Genomic DNA, 16,961 nt, shown 5'->3' with positions numbered 1-16,961 from the left:
GTACCGGCACTCGGCCTTGCGGTCTTGCGCTCGACTGCTCGACAATCTGCTGCTTTCCCTGGCGTTCCACAATTCTGTGCGGACTAACATGGCGGGGGTATTAAAGAAGGTAAGCCAGGAGAGGTCATTGTGCCAACCGGTTCGAGGAAATTAAAGGAACGTTGTTGTTTGTATTTAGAGAATGTCCAGAGAGTCCAGTGAAACAGTAGAACAATAATATATGTTAAATTTGTTATTATATTTTTATAATTTCACTCATTTCAGCTTTAGAGGTTTCATAACCAATGTCAACACAGTAGTTTTCGATTTATTTCACCTATAGGATGCTTTTATAAAGTGACAGCAGCTTGTTTGAGTTTCTTCTGTGTCTGCAAACTATCATTTTAAACTACGCGTGACAGTACTGCGAAGCATGACTAAAAAAGAAATAGACGTTAATCTGTGCATACCTTATCCTTATAACACCGTCCTCTAAGTGTGTATGTGCTTTAATTTACTAATACTGTATAAGAAATTACTTCGCTAATCTTAAAAGATGTCTCCAGATTAATGTGGAAATCACTCTTTTTGAATGCTCGTTGTTAGTCTCGTGAGCAAAAATCTTGTCGGATTATTTCTTCTTAGCTGTAATAAACTGCCAATAAAGCAAGTGCTACAATAAATAAATATACCAATTTGCTGTTGTGCTTTCATGTTCAATCTGCAGAATTTAAGCAGTTCAACAGGTTTATTTTGTTTTAAACGTAATGCGTCTACAATTCTTTTTGGAGTAGTTTTCTTAAAGATGATGGAAAAGCAAGACAGTTGATGATGTACATTTTAACCCTATAGGTTTAATTTTTTTTACACTTCTATATTACTTTATATAAGATACATTTTTGAGGTCACTTGAAATTAAACAAATAACAGTTCAAAGATCAACATCTTTGGCCAACACTTGTTTACATGAGCGACATGGGCTTTTGGGCAGATTATGTTATTTTTGGTTGTGAAAAATGTGTCCAGTTTTATTAAAACTGACAGATTTTATATTTTATACTGTAATTGCATCAAAACCATGGGTCTCAGCTTGTCAGTTTCAACCTTTTGTGATCTGTCAGTAACACCTGCCTTTAAATAGATGCACTTAACAAAGTACATAGAAAAACAAACTTCAACTGCCAAGCCTGTGTGTCACTCTAATACTGTGATTAGATTAAAGTGTCATAGCACAAGTAGTGTAGCGAGGCTGAGACAGTTACACTCTCAACAGATTCAGAGTCAGGTCATTTTTTTCTTTTGTTGTTCATTCAGTGCTTAATCTATGTTTACTTACAGTGGGATGCAAAAGTTTGGACAACCTTGTTAATAGTCATTATTTTCCTGTATAAATCGTTGGTTGTTATGATAAAAAATGTCAGTTAAATATATCATGTAGGAGACACACCCAGTGATATTTGAGAAGTGAAATGAAGTTTATTGGATTTACAGAAAGTGTGCAATAATTGTTCAAACAAAATCAGGCAGGTGCATAAATTTGGGCACCACAAAAAAGAAGTGAAATCAATATTTAGTAGATCTGCCTTTTGCAGAAATTACAGCCTCTAAACGCTTCCTGTAGGTTCCAATGAGAGTCTGGATTGTGGTTGAAGGTATTTTGGACCATTCCTCTTTACAAAACATCTCTAGTTCATTCAGGTTTGATGGCTTCCGAGCATGGACAGCTCTCTTTAACTCACACCACAGATTTTCAATTATATTCAGGTCTGGGGACTGAGATGGCCATTCCAGAACGTTGTACTTGTTCCTCTGCATGAATGCCTTAGTGGATTTTGAGCAGTGTTTCGGTCGTTGTCTTGTTGAAAGATCCAGCCCCGGCGCAGCTTCAGCTTTGTCACTGATTCCTGGACATTGGTCTCCAGAATCTGCTGATACTGAGTGGAATCCATGCGTCCCTCAACTTTGACAAGATTCCCAGTCCCTGCACTGGCCACACAGCCCCACAGCATGATGGAACCACCACCATATTTTACTGTAGGTAGCAGGTGTTTTTCTTGGAATGCTGTGTTCTTTTTCCTCCATGCATAACGCCCCTTGTTATGCCCAAATAACTCAATTTTAGTTTCATCAGTCCACAGCACCTTATTCCAAAATGAAGCTGGCTTGTCCAAATGTGCTTGAGCATACCTCAAGCGGCTCTGTTTGTGCTGTGGGCAGAGAAAAGGCTTCCTCTGCATCACTCTCGCATACAGCATCTCCTTGTGTAAAGTGCGCCGAATGGTTGAACGATGCACAGTGACTCCATCTGCTGCAAGATGATGTTGTAGGTCTTTGGTGCTGGTCTGTGGGTTGACTCTGACTGTTCTCACCATTCGCCGCTTCTGTCTATCCAAATTCTTTCTTGGTCTGCCACTTCGAGCCTTAACTTGAACTGAGCCTGTGGTCTTCCATTTCCTCAATATGTTCCTAACTGTGGAAACAGACAGCTTAAATCTCTGGGACAGCTTTCTGTATCCTTCCCCTAAACCATGATGGTGAACAATCTTTGTCTTCAGGTCATTTGAGAGTTGTTTTGTGACCCCCATGTTGCTACTCTTCAGAGAAAATTAAAGGAGGAGGGAAACTTACAATTGACCCCCTTAAATACTCTTTCTCATTATAGGATTCACCTGTGTATGTAGGTCAGGGGTCACTGAGCTTACCAAGCCAATTTGAGTTCCAATAATTAGTTCTAAAAGTTTTGGAATCAATAAAATGACAACGGTGCCCAAATTTATGCACCTGCCTGATTTTGTTTGAACAATTATTGCACACTTTCTGTAAATCCAATAAACTTCATTTCACTTCTCAAATATCACTGTGTGTGTCTCCTATATGATATATTTAAATGACATTTTTTATCGTAACAACCAACGATTTATACAGGAAAATAATGACTATTAACAAGGTTGCCCAAACTTTTGCATCCCACTGTATAACAAGTCAAGGCAAAAACGATGATTTTTGTTTCTAACAAGAAATATTATATGTAACAGAAACATGTTAATACCAAAATGTCAACATAAGTATGGTAGTAAAAGTATGTTTGGTGTTCACTGCTTTACTAATGCAAGTTTGGTACACATCCTTCATGTGATATTGTTGGAAACAGTCACTAATGCATAGCCAAATGTCACAATCGGGACTGTAGAAGTGTGTTTCTTTGCCCACTTTTCTTATGTTTCTTCTGTTGCTTACACATGAGAAGGTAGAATGTCTTTTGTGTTGTTGTAGGCTGCTATATCATAAAGCTTAATGACTTCCACAATTCCTTTGACACTAGCACCTAATGGACAGGCTTAAACCTGTAGAATGAAGCAGCAGCAGCTGTAACAGCTAGGATTTGTTTCTTGAGGTACTTTGTATATAGTTTTTTAGTGATCAGTCCCTTGAGCATCTTGATTAAATAAACATTTTTGTATTAAAAGTATAGCCTTTGGACAAAGAGATGGCTCTGAGACTAGGGACCTGCACCGGCAATCGGAAGGTTACTGGTTTGCATCCCATAAATGCCAGCAGTGACTGTGCTGCATTGGGCCCTTGATCAAGTTGCTGCATTGTGAACAGTGTTTAGGGGGCTAACCTCTTTCTTGTCATTCAATTTGATTGCAATCATTTTGCCTTTTTTGCCACACTGAAGGTTGCCATATACATCAGTTTCACTATCTGTGTCAATGTCACATTGTCATCACTATTGCTTGATTCAACTGGTGGTTCAGTGACAGTTTGTTCTAAAAATAGCTTTAGAATTTCTCATTTACAAACCATTGTGTGTTTTGGTTGAAGGCTTAACACCACTCGTGAATATCGACAGGGGCCAAATGCGTAGAAATGATGATGAGTTTTTTGCAGCATCATATAATTTTATCCACTAGATGGCAGCAGAATACTATAGCTGAGGTGAACGGTGTCGGTCCTGGAGGGCCGTGGTGGCTGCTGGTTACCTTTCCATTCCAACTGCTTAATTAAAAACAAGTCCTTGCCAATCTCAAACCTTATTTAAGTTTTTGGATTGTTAGTCTGCAATTTTAGGTTCTTATATTGTAGATTTTTTTTCCTTTCCAAAGATATCATCCAAACAATTAGAAGTCTTAAACGTATAATTTTCAGTCTGTCATATTTTTCTAATAAGTGTTTTATTAAACCAAATAGTGCATAATGAATCCATACAGGTGTAAATGGAAACAAGTTAGATGGGGAACTGCAGGCTCCTTTGTCATTTGCTTCTTATTGCTAATAAGGAGCCATTAAAACATGGAGTGCAGCTGTTAAAGCCTGAAATAACCAATTATGAAAGGAAACCTTAACAAGCTAGAGCACTAAAATGAAGCATCAAAATTTCACTTCAGTAATAATTGCTTCATTAACAATAATTGACTTCTCGTTAAGAAGCTGGGTTAGAACAAAAACCTGCAGCCTCCGAGACTGACATTGCCTACCCCTTTTTCCAGGGGGATGTTTGGGCTTAACACTGTACGGTCAGGGCTTGCTTAATGACAGGATATGATTCTGACCAGTGCATTTTTAAGTGATTTCATCATTAAACGCGTTGACTTATGTTAAGGGGCCAGGGGACATCCCTCTGTGTCTGATGTCATTTTCGCTGCACTGACTTTGGATACAAGGCGCTGCATTCTGTGTGGAGCGCATGGCAAAAGCATAGTCAGTTGCCAGCAGCACACAGGGATATGCCTCTGTGTGAGATGTAATTTTGGTTGGGTTGACTTTGGATACTAGTCACTGCATCTGCATCACAGCATTCCATGAACAGCAGCTTGCAGGGATGTACCTTTGTGTCATTTTTTCTAAGATAATGCATCAAGTATACACTTGACCTGACATAATCTAACATTAGGATGATACATACTTCAAATAAGTTAATAATTACTGAAATACAGTAATAATACATTATTAAACATATCTACAGTATATTGTAATGCAGCTGCTTACTTGCACCTCCTTAACATATCACGTGTTTCTTTTCTAATGCTGAGAAACTTATCTATGCTTTTATCACATCCCACATTGATTATTGAAATTCCCTACTGGCAGGTACCCCTTTTAATCTTATATCACAGCTCCAGCCTATTCAAAACTTGTCTTCTGTTTGGATCTTCAGGCTACTCTGAGGCCTACTTATTATTGCTGTGACTGATTCAAGTTATCTTGCAGATGATTGACCTCTTCCTCTTCTCCCTTTATCTTTGCCAAACATAAACAACAAGACATAATTAACTAGAAGGGTTGATTATGTCCAAAATAAGATCACTTCAGTTTGCACATTTGGGCTTCAAGTGGAAGCTCAGGTTTGATTTGATCAAGGCTCCATTTGTTTTTTTCCCTCGCTATACATCGTAGTCTCAAAAGCCTGTACAGTTCTGATCTTTGTCGTTATGGACACATCATTATATTTTAAGATATTTTCCAAGTCTTTCATCCACATTATAAATAGTGCCAGTGTGTATCGTATTATCTGGCTACTGGATTCTTTCTTGTTAATGATAGATTCAAGGAGACAAAACCTGTCTTAAGTTATGCAACTTAAGTATCTGCATGAATACGTACATTTGCAAGCCCTCTTATTTCAGCGTGACGAGGAGGCCAGAACCTATCTTGGCAGTATTGGAAGCAAGGCAGGAAGCAACCCTGGAAAGGGTGCTGGGGCATTGCAGTTCACAAACCTTGATGTCAGTTTATAGCTCTCATTTAAAAATAATTGACACATATTATGGCATGTGAGACGAAATCCACTGTGATGCAGGGTTTAGTGCTGCATATGGATGTGTACTTGAGTGGGTCTTGAGTTTGTGTGCTGTTTTCAGGGTTTGACCCTGTCTTACACCTGATATTGTCTGGATTGGCTCCTACCCCCTACAGTCCTGATTTGGATTGATTGGTTTTCATAATGTTATGATTATATAACATTTTAGAAATTGGATAAATATTTAAAGTACACACCACAACAATATGCACCATAATATAGTAACGATTAGAAGGGATAAAGTTGCAGTTTTGAGGTAGAAGATAAGTATGCAGTATATAAAGTATAGTGTAGATGTTAAAAGTATGTTGTGCATTAAGTAAGGATTACTCTTTTAAGCTTATTGTGTGAAATACCCTCAAGTCTTGTGTTTGTTTTGTGTCCTAATTCAATAAATACCTTTTTCTACCTTGGTAGTTTTATTTTTTCTTGTTTTTCTTTTGTGTAATACAGTATACAACTGTCTTTATACCTATGGGTTCTGCAGTACATGTTCTGTTTTATCATCAACATAGTAATTTGCTTTCTACTCATCTTGATGAGGGAGTCCTTGTCAATTTGTTGAGTTAAGATGACCAAGCATACTGATTTCCAGTGTATTCTTCCAGTTCCTTAAAGGGAATCCAGATGTTCACAGGACAAGAATTACAATCCCTAAAATGTGTTGTGAGTGTGCTCCTCACTCTTCTTCCAGTAGACCATGCTTAATATCCAGTAGTCATCCTGTCTCTTTCCCCAAGCCACCTTAAATGGCTTCTGTTGTCAGGTTCCTTACACTGTCATTTAGAATAACCCCAGAAACTCTGAACAGAAACCCCACCTCAGGTATTTAAATGTCTGTTGCCTAGTCATTTGCTCACATTTTTCCCAGACAAATTTGTTTTATGTTAAACTGTTGTTAAATAAGCCATTTCTGAAAAATTGTCTCGTGTGACAGGAAAACGTGTTCCATTGAGAACAGTCTCTTGAATTTAAGACAGGAATCATGACCAATAAATAAGGCCTTTCTTCTGACACTTGTTTATATTTTGAAGGAAAGAGACATTTTTGTAAAATTTGCAGACTATCTTGTCTTTAGCAACCGCTATAAACTGTAAATCTTTAATATGGAATACAGCATGTTAATTGGCCTAAAATGTAAGAGAAATGTAATAACACTTTTATTTGATCAGCGTATTGGAAGGTTTATTGTAGTTTTCCCTTTGATGCTGCTTTTTGCAAGAAACATAATTGAAACACTCTGAATTTTATTTTTTTTATATACAGACAACTGGCTTGGTAGGTCTTGCAGTTTCCCAAAATCCCCATGAGGTAGGTTTATTGCATTTCTATTGTGTTATAATGTTTAGTTTTAAAATTAAATGTCACCATATATATAATAATAATACATAAGAATAAATATTTTTCAAGTAAATCTTTTACCATTTATACAAATAGCAGATACAAATATATCTTCTAAGATTGTGTTTATGTTGCAATGTTGCAGTACAGTATAACAAGTTATCTTGAAAAAAAAAAAGATGAACGTTTTTTGACTTTGAGTATGTGGTGCAGGTGACAGCAGTGACAAAAAGATCACTAGAAATTTAACATGAATCAAATGTAATGCAATTAATTTTATTTAGTCATATGAGGATGTTTTGATGGCATATGTTTTAATTATAATATTTCCTAAAGTGAGATACATTAAGGTTTTATTAATTCTGATTTTCTTAGGAATTTATTTAGTTGTTTTGATGGTTTTGTATTCAAGAATATGCCATGTGTTATTTCTCTTTATGTCATACTTTTGTTTGTTTTCCTATAGCGTCTGAAGGTACTTTATACCAAAATCTTGGCATCACTACAGGTTATTCCTAAAGATGCAGCCTATCGAAAATACACAGAGCAGATAGTAAACGATCGTCTTGATATGGTTAAATCGGTAAGATGTACTTACAACATTGATTTTGCCTTATAAGTATGTTTTGTTGTTTCTATAGTGTTAAATATTGTAGTTTATAATTCTGTCAGTTTTAAAGTTTTCAAAAATTAAACATTACTTGATTTACAAATATACTTCTAATGAAAATTAATTCATTAGTATAGAGCAACACACATATTTAACTTTAATTTCATAATTCCAATGTTTTGTGTGATTTTAATTGCATGAACCTAGTCAAGCATTCTTCCAGTCTTCTGTTTATTTGTGATATGGGTCATGTAAGAAGACTCCTTATACTTCTTTAACACCTTTCCATGGGCAGAGTGGTGCAGTTTAAAAAAGAATTGACTTGCTTTTGCACTAGTAGTTGTTCTAATGTTGGAAAATGTACTGCTTGCTTCTGAAAGGTGCAGGAGATGAAAACGTTGTGGAGAAATAAGCCTTAGATGTGCATTTTTTTAAAACTCACTATTAAATTTGAAGCCAAGCATGAATATCTTTATAATGAATAATTAGTTTAAGAGGGTTTAGAAAATATATGGAAAGGTCGATGAAAAACAATGTGAATGCACATTTTTCCAATATGTGTGCTTCCAAGATGTGAGTAAGTACTTAGAGATTGTCACAAAAGCCACGATGAGACAAAGCAAGGTTTGGGGCAGCCACCCGTATAATTTGTTTTCCTGGCTGCATATTGTCTTTTCAAATGATAGCACTGCTGTGCACAAAACCGAGTCCAATACAGAACTGAGGGCATAGGGAAAAGGAGGAGGTTTTTAAAGGGGAAGACAGAAAGTGAGATCATAGGGGTCAGGCTCATTGAGGTCTTCAGCCATTGGTTCGAGCCCAGACGTGACATCACAGGGACCGGAGCCGGCAAGGTCTCCTTCGATAGGCTCGGTCTCGGAAGTGACGTCAGGAGAGCCAGGCGGAATCCTCTGGGAATGGCCTGCAGGCAAGGAAGAAAAAGAGTCAGTGCACTCTTCCACATCCTGGTATGTCTCAGAACTGTCCTTACCCGAGCCCTTTAGCTGCCTCCCATGCGCACGTGTGTGACAAGATGTTTCTGGCTTTGATTTGGACCTATTCTGTAAGTTTTAAGTGTTTTGTTTTACATTACTATTGCTGCCCCATTGGCCATGATTTTAAGATGCAGATGGAGATACATCTTTTTTTCAGCTTTATAAATCCAGAATCATCAATTGGCAGCCTGCAAACAAAATCTGGCCTGCATGCAGTTTTTCTCTGGCCCTCCAGTTGCCCTATTCTAATACATTTTCATCAGTTGTATTAAAGTTATGTACAATCTTTAAATGTCAGGAATCTATAAAATCAGGCACATACAGAAAATTTGAAACGGTCAGGTAGTCTATTCAGGTTAAAAAAAACTCACAAAGCATGTGAAAGAATTCATAATGGACTTAAATCCATTCCATGTTTGATAACAGCTAACAGCTTTGATAATAGAGTGCTCGAATTTCAGCACAGGATTGCATGTATTGCACTTACCATATGGTTTAACTTAATAAAATGAAATTGTGCTGCTTAGCAATTCTATATAACCTTATTTTAAATTTTAATTTATTTATCTAATTTTAAATTATTTCAGAAATAAAAATACATAATTTGTGCTTGCTTTAAGATAGAGATGATGTCAGTTTTTTACCAGTCAGCTGTGAGCTGTAATTGCTTTAACTTGCGTCATGAATTTGAAAAAGCGTGTTAAGTTTTCTGTGGAATGTTATCTGCTTCTAATTAAAATCAATAAAAATAAAGAAAAAAGAAAAAGTGAGTCACAAATGATATCAACATCGTTTTTTTTTTTTTTTAATGCAGCATTATACATAGCCCAGGTTAAAAAAACCTGAACATAATGGCCATGGCTACATTTGTTTGTTTAGCTATCCATCCATTTTCTAACTGGTTTATCTGTGCCTGTGACTATTCTACACAAGTGATGATATGAGCTGCTCCTTATGTTCATTCCCATGTAAAAATTGATTAGTTAGTGTTTCAGAGCATCCATATTGACCAGGCATTCATGTGGCTTAGTTAATAAACACTTTGAAGCACAAGGCAGACCACTGTGAAGATGTGCTTTTGATTGCATTAATGGAAGTGCATTTTCACTGAGATGTGCAGTTACCACCGCTGTTTAAACAGCATACTTCAATCATCAGACGTAGAATTTGGGTTGGGTTTTTGAAGCCAAGGTAATGTTCACTAAGGTAAAAATTAAATGTGATGAACATATTTGATTATTACAGGAGAAACTGGTATGCCATCTACAGTAAGGTGTAATTTCTCCAAGCATTACGATATAGCGGGTTGGATAATGGATGGACGGATGATCAAGCCAGTGGTTTAATACACTGGCTAAGCAATACCAAGGTCTTATTACTTATGTATAGCACCTTGTAAACAACACAACCAAGGCTGTTTTACATGAATTCTTTAACTGAAGAATATTGATCTTATATAAATAGCCTTAAAGACAGAACAAATGTGAAATCAAAAAAGGGAGACATTTGTAACATTAAAGCATCAAGATTTTATGATATTTAAAATTTTACTTGAATTGCCCTATTAAATATTACCCTTCAGTAAGTGTTACTACCCAACTAATGTTTCTTCCGTAAACTGATGCAATCATAAATCTTACAACAAATGTCACAAATTAAAGGTGAGTTTCTGACAAACCTGATTTGAAAAATGTGTTGTTACAAAAGCAGCTTAAAAGAATTTTTGTAAATGAAAATATCCTGAAATATCTTGGTATTCGCCACTTTATACAGTGCTGATATTATAATGTTTTATTATTTTGAAATTTAGTATTGATTTTAAACAGCATTTTTTTTTGTTTAATAAATAGAAAATATCAGTGATTAAATAATCAGCGAGTGTCCAGGCATGTATAAGGGAGTGTGAACTGTGTGTTGGTACCTGGCCATGCTTAGTCTAAACAGTATTGCTCTGTGAGAATTTGGGCCCTGGTCAAATCTATTTGATAACCCCTGTTTATAATTAATGCTTCACTTAAAGGGTTAAAGGGTAAGTTTGGTATTTTTCCCAGTCAAAGTTATTTGTTCATCGTGGCATATATTTGTTTGCCACATTAAATTGCTTGCTTTTAAAAAATATCTAGCCCACCCTTTGTTTTATAATAAAGCTAATGGGTGTCAGGATCCCAGTATGATTAAAACTTACAGAATATGTTGATTTTTCAAGCCAGAAATATTATTGCATATGCATTTCTATCACAAAACAGTGTATCCTTGTTGATTTAAGAAGGAAAAAAGCAGAAAAAAATAACAAATGATTGTTGTGGGATTCAGCCATTTTTAAAAGGAGAATAGCTATGCACTGCACTTTGCTAAGTTCATCTTCCTTTACAATACCCCTTGAGCCCCAGGGGCTTGGATTCACCTTGTAATGTCATCACCAACCGATATTATTGACGTTTAATGTTGATGCCCAGGTGTGAATTGCTCAGTTCTGCAGACATCTATTCTAGACAATTATAAGTTTAAAAAAAAAAAGTCACATGATGGTTTATATTCTTTTCACTTCATAGAAGCTTTTTTCTTTACTTCAGAAAGATACTGCCTCCTGCTGCTGGAATGTTAAAGCTTGTATGTGTTTCAGTGAGAGGGAATATTGAGTAGGAATGTAGCCAGGGCTTGAATTGGGGCAACATACACCGCACCTGCATTTTTGTGTTTCAGTGGTGTAGTACCTGTTGTAAATGGTTGCTCACCACATGACCACCAAGGGTGATACCCAAACCAACCCCCAGAAAAAATGACTTTGTTTTTTCAAAAATCTAAGGCTTTTATTCAAAATACAACTCAGTGTAACAAGTTCAGTTCAGATTTATTGTTGTGTGTACAAAATACAATGAAACTTCAAAGTGCTTTTTTCACTAAGCTCCCAGCTGGCACGCATCTCGCTCCAATAGACTTTGTAAAAATAACAACACAGAATGCAGTGGAATTTGTTTGGCATTGGGTTGCCATAACTGCACTCATAATGGCCGCTGCAAACAGACAAACAAGCAAGAAATGTATCTTTACATGAATCCCTGAATGTCTTTCCTTCTGTTATCACAAGGAGGCCTTATAAAAGCATAAGTCTTTGACGATTTGAAGTGGATGCATTAGGTACGTTTTAAGGATACGTTTTAACTCCAGTACCGTACAGCTCTTTTGTAAACTGCAAGAATACACAGGTTATTTAAAAAAAAAATGCTTCATTTTAGATAGTAGTTTCAGTTGGCAATTTAATATATCTCATTATTTTGACCTTTGGCTTGAAAAATAGGTTTTTAGGGTAAATATTGCATTCCTTGACTGTGAAAAAAATTATTTGAACTACAAAAGTACCAAACATACCCCTCAATCATATGCATGTAATATCCTCAAGAATTAACTGTTACTTACATATATTTCTGCACATTTTAAATAATATGCTACTTGACATTTTTGGCAAAACTTGTCTAATACCCGGGCTTTATGAATCTATGGGCCATATCTCCATTTTGTTTGTCTTGGAAGAAGCATGGCATGAAAAGGTTATTTTCTATCCTTTTAAATGCAATAGTAATCTGTAATTTTATTCTCAGGAACTTAACATTGAGAACTTGGAAAAAAAGATCAACTGTGGTCAAATAGAAGAAGTTATTCAACAGGTGATAATTTTATTATTCAATTACAAATAAGCTTTGATTTTTGTTTGAATTGTATTTGTACTAATATTGTAGAATTATGAAGGTTATGAAAGTCTGAAACTACTATTACATAAATGATAAGAGGAATATTTTCACTTATTGCCCAAAAGAAAATCTAATTCCATTCAGGTAATTTAAATTAAAAGAATATTTATTTTTAAGCCATACAAGGAGAATATGCAGAAAAATTAATTTAAATAATCTCCTTGGAGTATTTTAATGTCCCATAAACAAAACTTATCAATATGTGTTAACTGGTAACTATATAATAAATAATGTTTCATCAATTTTAATATAATATCACTCAAAAGTCAGGGTTTGATAAAGAAAACTTGATAGGAGAACTTGATTATATGAATGGCAGCGCTGACCCCTTCATACACAATATTTCAGAGAAAGTGAGGAACAATAACCTTGATCAAGTAGGGAAATGCAGTGAAATCAGCTAAATGAATAGCAAAGGTAAATTTGACATTGATAACCACAATAACTTTTTCTGCAATGTCATATATTTTCCTTAGGCTGAAAATGAACTCTCTTTATCCAGAAAGATGGCTGAATGGAAACCTTGGGAACCTTTAATTGAAGAAGCACCAGCAAACCAGTGGAAGTGGCCAGTTTAAAAACAGAAGTCTATCTAGATTTAAAAAAACAGTATCATTCTTTACCTGTACTTCATTGTGTAATTGCAAACACTGTTAAAAATATTTATGTGAAATAAAATTTCTTACTGCAGTATGCAAAATTAATAAAAAAATGTGAATATTTTTCAGTGTTAATGTGCGAGTCCAGTAATTCTTTCTACTTTTTAGCACCTATAATAGTTACAGAACTTGAATTGTAAAACATTTAAAGATGACATTTTAACAAATGATGCACTTAGTTTATACAAGTGGATGTAAAAGGTACAAAACCAAACAAATAATAAGTTACAAGGCAGTGTAACCAACAGATAGATTAAACATTCAATTTCATAAAGCAGTAGATAGCCTACGTAGCAAATATGCTGTATTTCTGACATTGAAAACTTTTTATGGACTAACACTGGATTTTCTGGTACTGGCACATTATGGTACTTGGCCAGTGTAATGACAGGATTCAGAACAGCTTAATAGTTGCCCAGCTCATTTTCATATGAGGTGAATGTGAATAGTTATATTTTATAGTGAGCAACAATATGTTTAAATTGATTTTTAAAGATGTGCATATATTTCAGTCCAGCTGAAAAGTTTTGGTTTATCTTCACTAATAAAAGTCATTTTTACACCAGTTTAAGTTCTATTGATAGTGTTGTTTACTTTGTTTCTTTCTTTTTTGTGCAGCAAAGGATTTGTTTTAGTTATTGTGAAATTGCTTTACTTTTAACATTTACCAAGTTTTGTATCTACTTTGTATGTTAGGGTGGAACTTTTACATGAATTGCTAGAAGTTGAAGTAAACTTTTTTTTTTGAAGTAGACAGTTTTAAGATAAAATGTGTAGAGTACTTAACGTGTTCACTCTGATGTGTAGACACACTATACCTTTTACCTTAGCATTGACATCTCGACTATGAATGAAATACATTCAGAAACATGAGTGAATACCAATAGGCATTATTAGAGGTAGAAATTGTTCAGTAACAAAATAGATAACATTACCAACTATCAGTGTGCCTTGGCTTATGACATTTGCAACTACCCAAACTGAAAGGGAATTTGCTCTGAATAAGAAAATTGGCATTTGACTGGTTTGGAATTAATCCTAATGTGTAATTGATATGGTAAACTTTTCATTAGCTAAATGGCACAGTCTTTTATGTGCTAATCCTTTCTTTGCAGACCAGGTAATTAAAATGTATTTTCATCAACTTGACAGCACTTCTGCTGGGTGATCACAATTCATTTGACTTTCCCCTCATGACACTAATTAATCTGTTTTGAATCTGCATTTTCTTACTTGACTTCCTAAGTAAAATATTTTCAAATTTTCATTTAAGGTGTACTGGATTATCAGTGATTCATTTCATGTTTAGTGGGAAGACTATAAATATCCTTCACTAGCGGTTAACATCAGTGATGTCTGAAGGTTGCTGTCCTCTTTGGGCAATTGGTTTTCATCAACACAGAAAACTGAGGTATCCTGTGTTGACTGGCATGACTACAAAGAAGGTGCTGGAAGATATGGGCAACAGGATGATGACAAATAAATTAGTGACTTTAGAAGTGTGCAAGAGCACACCTGTGGAATCAAGCACCCTTGAAAATAGATGACACTGGAGGTCAGGTAGTGATTGCCACAAGGGAAATGTCATGACTAGTAAGTGGTTTCCAAAGACATGCTGCACACAGGTACACATCTTGGTGCTAGAAGCAAATATCCTAAGGAGTGTTTTCAGGGCTGAGCAGGGTTTTAAATGGCTGGCAGTGAGCATGGTTCAGTCAGTCCCAAGGAATGGGCCAAGCACCTTTCCAAAATGTAGAACAGTGGCATCTGTTACCTTTGGGCTGAATCATAAGGAGCAGCAAGCATTCACTGGGTCTTGAATCAGAGTTTTGCACTTTGTGGCATTGTGGTTTACTGATTTATGTTATTCTCTTCTATAACTGTAGTGCATTGAAATCATACTTTTTTGTGTTTACACTTTCTCTTTCCTTTTACGCAATACTGTACTGCAATTTTTATAAAAAATAATCATGCTTGTTACAAAGTACAGTATATGAAAAGAGCACCCAAGGGTTATGTTACAGCTACAAGTTCAGAAAAGTAAGCTTAGCATGCACTACAAATGTGGAACTTGGGTAGGCTACAATCTTAATAACCTTTGAATACACAGTTGGCAGAAGTTAGATTTAGAGTTAATCGGGGTAATAAAGAACATTTCCTCCTAAAAGATTCACAATATTGTCCATTAGGTTTTTGTAAAATGACAAATTTAAAAGTGAAAATCACTTTGGGCCCACTTGAAGTTATATGACATATTCTATACGCTAACAAAACGACAACAATGTTCTTTTTTTTAACTGCCCCAGCACTATAGTATGCAAGAGAGAAGAGAATTGGTGTAAATAAAAAAACACATGTAATGTTGCTGTATGTACTGTATAAACTATATTACGGAGACAATGCAGGTATGCATGGTTATTTTATAGTAATATTTATAATGGAGCTACTACAGCTACCGCACAGCACGTCAATAACGTATGAAGTTCATGCTGAGTGTTCGTTTTCTTAATGAATTGAGTAACATTTTAGGTGCAGCCTGGCGGCGCAGCACTTAGTACTACTGCACCGGGACGTAAGGTATAACAGTTCCATAATCGAACCTGGCCACTTTTCAACACCATTACCCAGGCGTTTCTTCGGCCAGTCTTAATTCCATCCTTCCCGGTGCCCGATTATTGTCTGATTGGCCCCACCTACCCCGCTATACTACTCTGGATACGCGGCTTAAAAAAATGTCTGATTCTTGGATGCTCCAAAAAAGCAGAGATTTTATACATGTCGTATCATTCAGGAGCTATCATTTTTTTTTTATTACTGTTTAAAAAAAAACATGTTATGTTATGGAACCGTACTTTGAGCCACCGAGAAGTAGAAATAAAAACAGGGATAATGTAATTATAAGTATTAGTATACTGTGGGTTTTTATGTATTTTAAAATCGAGCCAAAATGTGCTTTTAGTGGCTGAGATAGTTTCCAAACTCAAACTGAAGTGTGTCAAATTACATAGATTATGTTGCTTCTTTTTGAAAGATAAGCAGTGAACTTAATCAACGTTGAAGGGCATCCATGTTTCCCTGACGAGTATTCATTTCTGATTTGTTTAACCGTCGGCAGCGGCTATCTTACTTGTGAACTAGGAAAACTTACAAGTTGAAATAACTAACCTCTCTCAATGTAAGTTTGAAACAGTAATATGCTCGGTAATTGTGGACCTACATTGTGTTTCTTTGTTTTTAAGACGAACGATCTCGAACATTCGCCAGTGCTTCTAAGTGGGAGTATCTGAAACGTAAAACATATGTACCGTGCGCTCTATTTCAAATATCTAAACAAAAATAGATGTTCTACTAAATATTTTCTTGAAGAACAAGTGTACCAGATGTCGATGAAATCGGGTTGTTTCGTGTGGACAGACAGAAATGATGATGGTGATAAAAATGTTGAACACAAAATATGGAATTGTGAACAATGTATTCCCATGTACGGTGTGTTGTTTTTAATAAATTAATAACTTGGTCATCAATGTCATTGTATAAACGTTGCTGCGTTTCAAGTAAATTATCGAGCTTCTTACACACACTGAACAAAGTTAAGTAAACTTGACAATGGGAGAAATGATTTTAGCAGAACATTTATCTGAGATTTAGTTTTGCAATACCCCACGTTTTGTCAGTTACTTTGAGTGAATGATAAAATGCATTATTATTGATTGTGCCCTTTTTCAGTTCAGTTAATAACACGTTATTAAATTCGATCAGCGTGCGCAGTGATTTCTCAATAGCACACTACCTTAGTGGCAGATCATCTTGAATTTCAGCAGCACCCAG

The 16,961-nt window shown here is 35.6% G+C and overlaps 1 protein-coding gene across 1 annotated transcript; it reads left to right on the top strand.

The window, feature by feature from the left end:
- Positions 1 to 8: 8 nt before the first annotated feature.
- On the top strand, positions 9 to 13,208 carry ndufa5 (NADH:ubiquinone oxidoreductase subunit A5). Its single transcript, XM_039761147.1, has 5 exons — positions 9 to 109; positions 7,046 to 7,090; positions 7,587 to 7,703; positions 12,325 to 12,390; positions 12,951 to 13,208. The coding sequence occupies exons 1-5, from the start codon at positions 89 to 91 to the stop codon at positions 13,050 to 13,052; spliced, it is 351 nt and encodes a 116-aa protein (XP_039617081.1). The 5' UTR covers positions 9 to 88; the 3' UTR covers positions 13,053 to 13,208.
- Positions 13,209 to 16,961: the final 3,753 nt, after the last annotated feature.

Source organism: Polypterus senegalus, chromosome 8 (genome assembly GCF_016835505.1).
Source record: "Polypterus senegalus isolate Bchr_013 chromosome 8, ASM1683550v1, whole genome shotgun sequence".
Lineage (NCBI taxonomy): Eukaryota > Metazoa > Chordata > Cladistia > Polypteriformes > Polypteridae > Polypterus > Polypterus senegalus.
Note: the sequence above shows the minus strand (reverse complement) of the source record. Positions and strands in the feature narration are given on the sequence as shown.

Bases quoted from the DNA above. Each gene is read 5' to 3' on its own strand.
- ndufa5 (XM_039761147.1), top strand. From the start codon at position 89: ATGGCGGGGGTATTAAAGAAG. The intron at 7,091-7,586 runs GTAGGTTTATTG...GTTTTCCTATAG, and splicing joins TTTCCCAAAATCCCCATGAG to CGTCTGAAGGTACTTTATAC. The intron at 7,704-12,324 runs GTAAGATGTACT...TTTTATTCTCAG, and splicing joins GTCTTGATATGGTTAAATCG to GAACTTAACATTGAGAACTT.